General features: G+C 49.9%; 1 protein-coding gene across 1 annotated transcript in view; it reads left to right on the top strand.

The window, feature by feature from the left end:
• Nucleotides 1-2,211: 2,211 nt before the first annotated feature.
• The window catches only part of Disc1 (DISC1 scaffold protein), a 177,559-nt gene continuing 169,595 nt past the window's right edge, over nt 2,212-10,175 (top strand). Inside the window, exons 1-4 of the mRNA XM_059263044.1 lie at nt 2,212-2,242; nt 2,580-2,630; nt 4,511-5,484; nt 7,274-7,343. Coding sequence (XP_059119027.1) covers nt 2,212-2,242; nt 2,580-2,630; nt 4,511-5,484; nt 7,274-7,343 — 1,126 coding nt within the window. The remainder of the gene's footprint in view (nt 2,243-2,579; nt 2,631-4,510; nt 5,485-7,273; nt 7,344-10,175) is intronic.

Genomic DNA, 10,175 nt, shown 5'->3' with positions numbered 1-10,175 from the left:
GTCCAGAAGAGGACATTGGATCCTCTGGGACTGGAGTTACAGACATTGTGAGCTACTGTGTGGGTGCTGGGAATCGAACCTGGGTCCTCTGGAAGAGCATCCAGTGTTATTAACCATTGAGCCATCTCTCTAGGCCTGCAGTGTGCCTTTTATTTATTTATTTATTTTTTTGAGACAGGGTTACTCTGTGTATAGTTTTGGTGCCTGTCCTGGATCTTGTTCTGTAGACCAGGCTGGCCTCGAACTCATAGAGATCCACCTGGCTCTGCCTCCCGAGTGCTGGGATTAAAGGCGTGTGCCACGGCTGCCCGGCTGCAGTGTGCCTTCTAAACTGCTAAGCCGTCTCTCTAGTGGCTCCGTGTTGTAATGTTGATAGCAAGGTAGGAAGAGTAAGTTTTTAGACATGGCCTCAACCTTCCTTACCACTTTGAGGTTCACACGAGAAGCTCCTCATGGGCTGAATGTGCGGTCCTTCCCCAAGAGCACAGTGAGCTTCTTCCTTGTCTCAGGTGGACAGCTGATACACTTGTGTCCATCCTCACTTCCCACGAAGCTCAGCACCACCCTCTGCTCTGGCCCTGTGGGGTTTATATTGAGATAGCATGGATACCACACTCAGCCCAGGATAATCAGAACCTTGGGCACAAGCTGAAGTTCACCTTCTTAGGGCAATTGAGGAACGAATAATTAATCTAATTCTGTTACTATTGGTTTTAAATTTTGTAGTCAGGCAAAGGCTTTTCTGTGTGGCCGCAGACCCCGAATGGGTGGAGAAGAGACAGTGAACTGTGTTTAACTCTGGGAACAGAGCTTCTGGGCGTTGGCCAGCTTTAGGCCAGGGAACACAACCAACTCTTGTCACCAGGGTTCTCTTTAGCTCTGGCCAGTTTAAAGCGTCTGATGTTGGACCTCTTTAGTCACACAGGCACAGCCTCCAGCTGCTGTCTGGTTCATTTTAACTGAGCAGTGACCAGCATCCTGAGGATTGATTGTTGAGCTCAGTTGTTGAATTTTAAGCTGCCTCCTAGAGAACCTGCCTCCTCCCCCAATCACCCAACTCCCTCTCTGAACATTCTCCCAGTCAGGCTTTTCAGGGACTTGTGGGACAGTTCAGAGTGGCCCTTTGATATCTAGATTGGTTTTAAGCACGTGTCTGTCCCTTCCCTTCAATGAGCCATGAGGCTGGGTGGGGGAGATGGGGTTCTGTATCAGACGGTTTGTGCTGGGGGAGGAGGTAAGGTTCTGTTCTTTGCTCCCCAGAATCTGTCTCTTATGGAACAGGAGGCTGTATAATACTGAAGAGGCTGCTCCAGGCCCCTCTCCTGGTACAGCTGTTCCTAGGTCAGGTGGGCAGAATGAAGTCATCCCTGGCTTTTCCACAGCAGGGTGAGCACATCTGTTTCCTGGCCACCCTACGGAGCCCTCACCCTGGTGGTGCCTCGCTTTCCTTCCTGTCTGGCTGAGTCTCTTTCCGGAGCTGACTGTGCTCAGTAAGAAGGAAGTGTGGTCTTCTCCAGCTGAACCATAACACAGCCTTCCCTCAGCTGCAGGCCAGAGCAAACCCATGAGGTCATGTTTCAGGAAGGATATATGAGTGAGAACTGATTTGTGGTCCCAGGGGACCTCAAAGACTCCAAGGGGGAAAAAAAGTGAAACAAAAAGAAAAAAAAAAGAGAAAGAAAAGAAAAAATAAAATGGTGTGTGTGTGTGTGTGTGTGTGTGTGTGTGTGTGTGTGTGTGTTTGGGGGTGGGAATTGCACACTTTGGTTGTGGAAAGCTAGAAATCTTCTAGCAACCTGATCTGGAGCCTGCATAGGTTTCTTCTGAACATTCTAGCTCATTCCAGAAGTTCCTTTCAGGCCTGCATATCAGTGTGTCTGTCCAATCCTCTACCTTCTAGTTCCTGAGTGTTAGAATGAATACCTGTGGTCACCTCCACAGAGGATGGGACATATGAGTCTGCAGTTAGCTGCACAAGTGGGCTCTGCTTTGTGTCCCATTGTGTTTGATAAATACTTTGTATGTGTATATGTTGGTGGCGGGCTGCTAACAGAGCTAGAACCCAGGGCCTATTGAATGATGGGCAGATGTGCTACCATGAAGCCATGTCCCTAGCCAGGTAGACACTTTTCTTTGTCTGGTTTTAACCTGTGGGCAGTAGGCCTGTGGCTCTCCAGACTTACATGGCCCTGGCTGGAGCAGCTGGGGCTTATGGCCTCAGGGTCCCAGGAGGGCAATACAGGTAAGATCGAACAGGTGTTTGGAAAGAACCCATTTCTGAGCAAGTTATTCTCTGCCTAGCATTGCTCTTTGAACAACATGAGAGCTACTTAAGGGATGGTATTTGGGTTACAAAATAATTAGAAGTCTTTGAACCCAAAGGACAATACAGTTTCACGGGACTTATTGTTCAGGATGTGAAGCTGTCAGCTTTTTTTGCTGGTCACTGAGGCCAGAACTCAGTGTTCTCTGTAACTTGGATTCCTGGTTCTTTAGTAAATCTCTTGTCAGTTTTACAGGGGGTGGGAGGGGCAGCTGTTCTTCTGGGGGCTCCCTCTGTTCCCTCTTGTATTCTGTAGCCCTGGTGGGTGCTCCAAGCTGGTGGGGCCCTGATGCTGTGGTGAGCTGTGGTGAGCATCATCCTGAAAGGAGAAAGGGTGAGCCTGGAGGAAGCCAAGGATCTGGGCTGAGCCAGGCTTTGGGAGGTCATAACCGGGACCTCCGGTGTTATCACAAACTTCTAATTATTTTTCCATGTGTGTGTAAGACAGGGTCTTTCGCTGTGACCTGGAACTTGCCAGTTAGGCTAGGCTGTCTGGATAGTGAATCCTAGGTATCCTCTTGTCTCTCCACCTCCTCAGAGCTGGGGTTGCAAGTGTGTACCACCACACTCAGCTTTGTGTGGATAGATGGTGTGGTATTTGTGAATGTGGTGTATGTCCTTGTTAATGGGAATATATTTGTGTGTGCCCATGCCCATGTGCATACAGAGATCAAAGGCCAACACTGTCTTTCCTTATCTTTAGTTTTTAAAAATAATTTTTAGATATGTGTAAGAGTGTATTTTCTGCATGTATTTATATGCACCACAGTAGTGCTTGGTGCTCGGGGAAGTCAGATGTGGGCATTGGATCCCCTGGAACTGGAGTTACAGCTGCTTGTGAGCTGCCATGGGGGTACTGGGAACTGATTCCAGGTCCTCTGCAAGAGCAACCAGTGCTCCTGTGGCGTAGAGGCCCATCTACGTCTTGAAGATGGTGGCCTTAGAAAACCTGCCCTTGGCATTTCCGTTGGCATAATGTGTGACTAAACAAGCCTGCTCTTCTAGCCCGTGTCTTTGAAGTTGGCACTAGCAAGGTTACTTGGTGCCTAGTTGCAACCTTAACCATTGAGCCACCTCTCCAGACTCTCTGTCTTTAATTTTTGAGGCAGAGTCTTTCACTGAACCTATAGCTCATCCATTTGGCTACACTGGCTGGTCAATGAACTTCAGGAATCCTCCTGTCTCTGCCTCCTTGGCACAGGGATTGCAAGCATGCGTCATCAAGCCTGGAATTCTTTACCTGGACTCTGGGGACTGAACTCATGCTTGCACAGCGAATACTTTACCTGCTGAGCCATCCCCCCAGTCCTGTAACTAACATTTTTATCACACTGTTCTAAACTGTTTATACTGATGCTTATGAGATCCTTCTACAAGGGGTCCTTCCAGACCCCCCCCCCCTTTACTGAGGAGGAAACTGAGGCACAGAGAAGTTGAATAGCTTGTAGGAGCTCACACAGTCAGCAAGTGGTATGACCAGGCTTGGACCAGACAGTGAGGTGACAGCATTTGTCAATGTTCCTATTTCTCAGGATAGCCAGATGTGGACTGTGGCCCTGTAGTCTACTGGGTGAGCTGAAAGAAGGGGCAGCCCTTGCTGACACCACAGCCAGCCACCAAAGCCTCAGGAATGCATTGGGAATGTGGGGACACGGATAGTTGGATAATGAAAATCCAAGTGTCTACCAGTAGTGACCGGAATGAAGGATGGAGTCACGTGCTGATATTTTACTTTCCAAGCCCTCTCCTGGATGGACATGCTGATGTATCCTAGACACTAGGAGAGTTGCTGGGGAGCTGCCCAGGCTGTGCCCCCAGGACCTGGACTGACATGCTGTTAGACATACAGCAGGGCCTGCTTCTCTGCCAACCAAGGGCTGGGATGCTGGGCTGGACTGGACGTCGGCAGAGGAGCACCAACTTTCTTTAATTTTTTTTAAGACAGGGGGTCGTGTAGCTCAGGCTAGGTTTGAACTCCCTATGTTGGTGAGGATGACCTTGATCTTTCTGCCTTCATGTCTCAATGTGTTATGGGTGTGTCCCACCATGCCTGGCTTAGGATCCTAAGAGCGTTCAGGCTGTATCTTTGGTAGGTGTACTCACAGATGACCTGTTATGTCTAGCATGTCCTCCACATGCGGTTCCGACTGAGTCAATAACATGTATTGTTTTCTCTTCTCTTCTCAGACAGTGGGCATGGCTCACCGCCTGGGGCAGCCCCTCAGAGGCGGCGGCTGACACGGAGACCAGGCTACATGAGAAGCACGGTCGGTCCCGGGATCGGGTTCCTTTCTCCAGCAGTGAGCGTGTCATGCCAGATCTCAGCAGGGCCGACAGGCCAGGAGTCCCACTACTCACAGTCCAGGGCTGGACAGTGTGGCCTCGACCCCAGCAGCCCCTGTCAGGTGGTGGGCAGCCCTTTTCTCAAGAGCTCGCTTGCCCCTGCTGTGGCCTCTGTGGGTGGCTTGCACCCAGCCCAGAGCTCTATGAGAGAAACACCAGTGCACTTTGCGGTTCATTCCAGAAATGGCAACAAACTGCCTGAGAGACTAACCAGGCCATGTAGGCCTGGGGACAGTGGATGTTGGCAAGACTTTTTGTCTTCTGACAGCTCTAAGTCCCTGGCCCCTAGCCTTGATGTAGCGTGGAGCGAGGGATCGAGGGGCCTGAAGACTGTGAAAGCCCTGGCATCACCAGGGTTGAGTGGCTCTGCTGACATCCCAGCTCTTCCTGGCTCCCAAGACACCTTTACATCCAGCTTCAGCTTCATCCAACTCTCCCTTGGTGCTGCTGGAGAACGTGGAGAAGCAGAAGGTTGCCTACCATCTAGAGAGGCTGAGTTCCTTCATCAGAGCCCCCAAGACATGGCAGCTGAAGCGTCCAGCTCAGACAGGCCCGCTGAGGACCCTCGACATCTCTGGACCTTCAGTCTTCAAGCTACTTCAGGCTTGGTGGATCAGTTGACAGGGAGCAGCAGCAATCCAGAACGTGGCATGGTCTCTCCCTTGGATACTGGCTTCTCATCCCAGGACCTGACCTCAGTTGGTGGGTGGGGCGACCAGGGCAGCGACTGGGCAGATACCTGCGGATGGGATTCTCTGCTCAGCGAATGGCAGCCTGTGCTACAGGACTACCTACTGAGTAACCGCAGGCAGCTGGAGGTGTGTGTCCTTCAGGAGGCTGTTACTCCAACTCTCCATGCTGGGTGGAGGCAGGGAGTGGGCAGCTGACTGAGAGCTGTACCTGGAAGCTTCCGTGGCTCCTGGGATGGCTGACTGAAAAGATGCGGTGACACTTCTGTCCCCCTGCATCTGAACATGGGTGCTCTGCTCTCTGCTTTCCGTCTGTGTGGCTTAGGTGATGGCCTGTACTTGCTGATGGGGCCCACGCTTCCCCACAACCTTTGACCTGCAGTGTGGTTTGTTCAGCTTAGCTCTGCTTTGAAATAGGACCCTGGGGGCTGGCAAGATGGCTCGGTGGGGAAAGGCACTTGCTGCCAAGTCTGACAACCCGAGTTTGATTCCCAGGACCCACATGGTGGAAGGGGAGAGCTGACTCCTGTGAGTTGCCATCTTCTCTTGCCCTGCAGTAAAGAAATGGGATAAAAATAAGACACTGGGAGGGTAAGGGAGACAGTCAGCTGGCGTTTGGGAGGAGTGAGAGTGGGCCCATCCTCCCCTGCTGTGCCTCGCTTGCTCCATGGGCTGCGTGGGTCCTCCTACAAAGAGACTGTTTTATTTTGCTGTGAACATGTGTTTGCATGTGTGCCTGCATATACACTGTGTGTGTGTGTGTGTGTGTGTGTGTGTGTGTGTGTGTGTGTGTAGGCTGGAGGACAACCTTCCTGTCACTGTGCTGGAGTGCACCATTTAGGTCAGTGAGCCTCACGGAGTCTCCTGTGGCCTCCTCCCCAGAGCTGGATTTGCAAGCATGGGTCACTGTGCTTGTGTAAGTTCTGAGCATTGAACTCAGGTCCTTACACTTGCCAGGCGAGAACTTCACTGACCGACCCATCTCCCCAGTGCCCAGCCTCAGTGTTTAGAAGCAAGTACTGGTCACAGCCCTTTAGGAAGTTGTTCTGGGAAGGGAGGTGTGGCTGCTGGGGGCTCTCCACTTCCTCATCCTTCCTTTCTTCTCCCCATTCAGAGCTTTCTGTGCTGGGGATGGAACTAGAGGCCCAGGTGTATAGCACTGAGCTACAGGTCCAGCCCAAGACAGCACCTTCCCCGAGATGGACCCTTGAAGCAGGCCTGCAGCCCTTCCTGGGCTGGCCTGAGACAGCGGTGGTCCATGCCTGGCTCCCCTTGGCTGCTCTTTTAGTTCCCACGTTTACCTTCATGGCTATGCTCTGAGGTTAGAGCAGGGGCCACGGCCTGCAGTCTGTGTTCCTTCTCTCCACATAGCCCTGCATCCTGTTAATGGCATAACATTGTGGTATTTGTAGCATTCCAAGTCTTTCTGGGGATTTCATGCTTAAATTCTGCTTTTTGTTCAAGTAACTTTTTTTTTTTTTTTTAAAAGAAACCTGCATTTGGCATTGGAAAACTGTATATTTGTGTGTTTTAAAAAAAAATAGTTTAAATGGAAGCTCACTTTTAAAATAGTTTCCTTTTTAAAAAATGATATTGCTTTTCAGGATTTTAATTTTTTATTACATTTTCTATTTATGTGCATGTTTGTGTCATGGTACTTTTGTAGAGGTCAGAGAGCATTTGTGGAAGCCAGATCTCTCTTCCACTGTGTGGGCCTCGGGGATCAAACTCAGGTCCTCAGGCTTGGCAGCAGGGGCCATCACCCTCGAGTCATCTTGACAGCCCGCTTTTGAAATAGTTTTTAGGTGCCCCTAGATTTCACAGAATGAACCTACTGAAATTTATTTGTACTTTATCTCTTATATGTAATTTCTTACATATAATTTATTTCTCATGTTTCCCCTTCAAACCAACACAGGTCACTTCATTAAGTTTAAAGCTTCAGAAACTTCAAGAAAAAGCAATTGAGGATGGTGATTACGATAAAGGTGAGTTTGAATCTGTTTGTAGATGGTTTAGTCCTTATCCCCGTCATCTGTCTTCCTCCCCTTCTTGGATTCTGCCTCCCTCACTCTGGGAGCTGTGTGGTTGACTCCTCTGAGAGTCTCTGCTCTGGGACAGCCGGCTAGCCTGCCGCCCTGTTGGTCTGTGGATTTCAAAGCACTTTGGAGCATCAACCACTCGGTGGTAGGTTGAACTTTATTGATTGGCCAGGAAGGCTCTGCTCTGTAAGAAGCATACTAACTCATCACCGACTGACCTGCCTGTGACTCACGGGTTCATCAACTATACCAATTGGACACACATGGGGGCAGCAGGGGAGAATGAAGGTGTTGATTCTGTCTCTGGGATGTGGATGATGGCATCATCATGGAGCTTTCCGGCTTCATGCTCTCCAGGATGAGATACAGAAATGAGCTGCATTCAAGAGATGTCAGGCAGTGCCAGAGAAACCCCTCATGGTCAAAAATATCCAAGAGAAGAAGGACACGCTATAACATGAGGTCAGGAGCGAGAGGAGCTGGTCAGGAACCAATGAGGAGCCAGACGAGAGTTGAGCCAGAAAGAGGGGGTGCTGACTGGGCACAGGTAGGTGGAGAAGGGGAGCTTTCAGGGGTGGCTGGTTTGGAAGGAGCCTTAAGAGCTCTGCCGTGTGTGGGGAAGGAAGAGAGCTTAGAATACCTTAAAGATTCTCCAGACATCCATAGTGCTGACAGATACTCCGGCTGGTGGCCTGCTTTAGGATCCAGGACTGGCCAAGAAGTACAATGCAGAGCAGGGATTCTCTGGAAGTGAAGGCTGCTGCCCCTTGGCCTGGTTCTGTTACTCCATCGACTATGCCTTGAGCTATTGGAATTGGGACCATGTTGGAATCTGTGAGTGACCTTTGAAAGGAACTTAACAGTTCTTCCTGAGAGCAGAGGTACACAGTGTCCTCACTGTGTGTGCCACTGAGCTGCTCCTTAGGGGAGGGAGAGGATTTGGGGATGAAGGCGGGCTTCTCCAGGTTCCCTTACACCTCCATCCGCAGGCCACCAGATTCCACATAATGCTGGGTGAAGGGTGAGTGCCAGAGGGAACAGAAGGTATGAGGTACAAGTACCCTCCATGATAACCCCTGGGCTCCATGCTACGCCGTGGGTAGAAAAGAAGCCAACAGTTCCCGGGTCCTGTCTCACTGCTGGTTTGTGTCTGTAAAAGGCAGCCCTGGTTTTGAAGCTCCCGGCTAGTGCAGCATTGTGTGGGTTTGTTTTCATCTTCAAGAGCTGAGTCATAGTCCCTCTTCCTTCAGGACAAAGCTCTCCCAGTACCACATCACATGAATAGAAACCATGCCCACCCCCACCCCGCAAGACATAGACCTTTCTGGACTTGGCTCCTTTCCTAGCCAAGACTGCACCTCTTTGCCATCTCTCAATATCCTTGCCACACATTGGGAATGAAATTATGATGCTCTTGTCAGAGAAGTCAGAAAGAAAAGGCACCCTCTTTTAGCATCCTTCCTGGTGTTTTCCTTATTGTGTGCCAGTGGCTACTTGCTCAGAGCTTCTGGAATGGACCTAGCACTGTGCATTTTCTCCAGCTTCTAGAAGACTCAGGAGGAGGAGTTGTGGCTGCAGGAATTCTTCCATGGAGGGTCAGGCCCCAGGGCAGTGGCTGGGAGTCTTGATGGAGCAGCTGTCTGGGACCTTGGAGTGTATAGAGAGGACAGGTTCATTGGTCCACAGTAAGTCACACACCCAAGCCTCGGGCTTGCACATCTGGCTTATATGTTGAGAACTTGTATGTTAAGTGTCCTGGTGAAGTGTGTATCTGGTCACTGGACATTCAGTGAACGCTTCATGAAGGATTAAGATGCCGTGGTACCCACACTATCCCCAGCTAGAGTAGGTGAGGAGAAAGCACTAAGGACTGCTCATGGCAGAGCATCTGTTTTTTCTTTGCCCTGGAGTTCATCATGGAAGTGGTGGTGGTAGTCCGTGGTGGCAGGAACATATGGTAGAGGGTCTTGCGTCATGGCTGACCAGAAGGCAGAGAACACAGACCAAATCCCAGAGTGAGTATATCCTTCAAAGACCCCTCCTAGTGACTCACTGCTGTATGCTCCAGCTGCCATGGACTACCACCACCACTTCCACGATGGACTGAAATCCCTCAAATAAACCCTTCTTTCCTTAAGTTGCTTTTGTTAGAAGAACAGAGTGGCAAGAAAAGTAACTAATACAGGGATCTGTGAGTTCTCATAGATCGATGGGATTCTGGGTCAATGGGACCTCAGCTAACATTGAAGAGTACTTATTGTAATGAGATCTGTTGAAAGACCCAGGAATATAACTTTATTTCTCACCTAGTATCTCCAGGGTTCCTAAAAACATTGGAAGGATTGTCGAGATTTGTTCACTTGGTCTGTATGAACTTTGTGTCCTTTTGTGTGTAGACAACAACGTACTTGTTCTCTATCTCGGGGAGGGTGTGCAACGATTCTGTGTGCCTTTGCACACTCAGGAAAGGTACAGGGCAGCAGTGTGTCCCCTGGCTTCTGTCTCTTTTTCCCTTTCTTTCTGCTGTCACTGTGGGCTCAAGAGAAAGATGTGGTTGGCAGAGAACAGAAAGTTCCATGTTTTATCTAATCAAAATCACAGCTAGGTTATCCTTCGAGGCCTCCTGGGAAACCCCCTAAGGACTCTGACTCCATCTCTCCTTCACCAGGAAAGTCAGGTTCCTATTTCTTTCAACTTTGCTGCTAACTGGGAAGGCCTGGGGGAAAAAGAATAATACTTTCAATGTTTGTTTAGGGTCTTTTTCCAAAAGACACTCGG

The sequence above is a fragment of the Peromyscus eremicus genome, chromosome 5 (assembly GCF_949786415.1).
Source record: "Peromyscus eremicus chromosome 5, PerEre_H2_v1, whole genome shotgun sequence".
NCBI classification, from domain to species: domain Eukaryota; kingdom Metazoa; phylum Chordata; class Mammalia; order Rodentia; family Cricetidae; genus Peromyscus; species Peromyscus eremicus.
The sequence above is the reverse complement of the archived record's forward strand: the minus strand, read 5'-3'. Positions and strand labels throughout refer to the sequence as shown.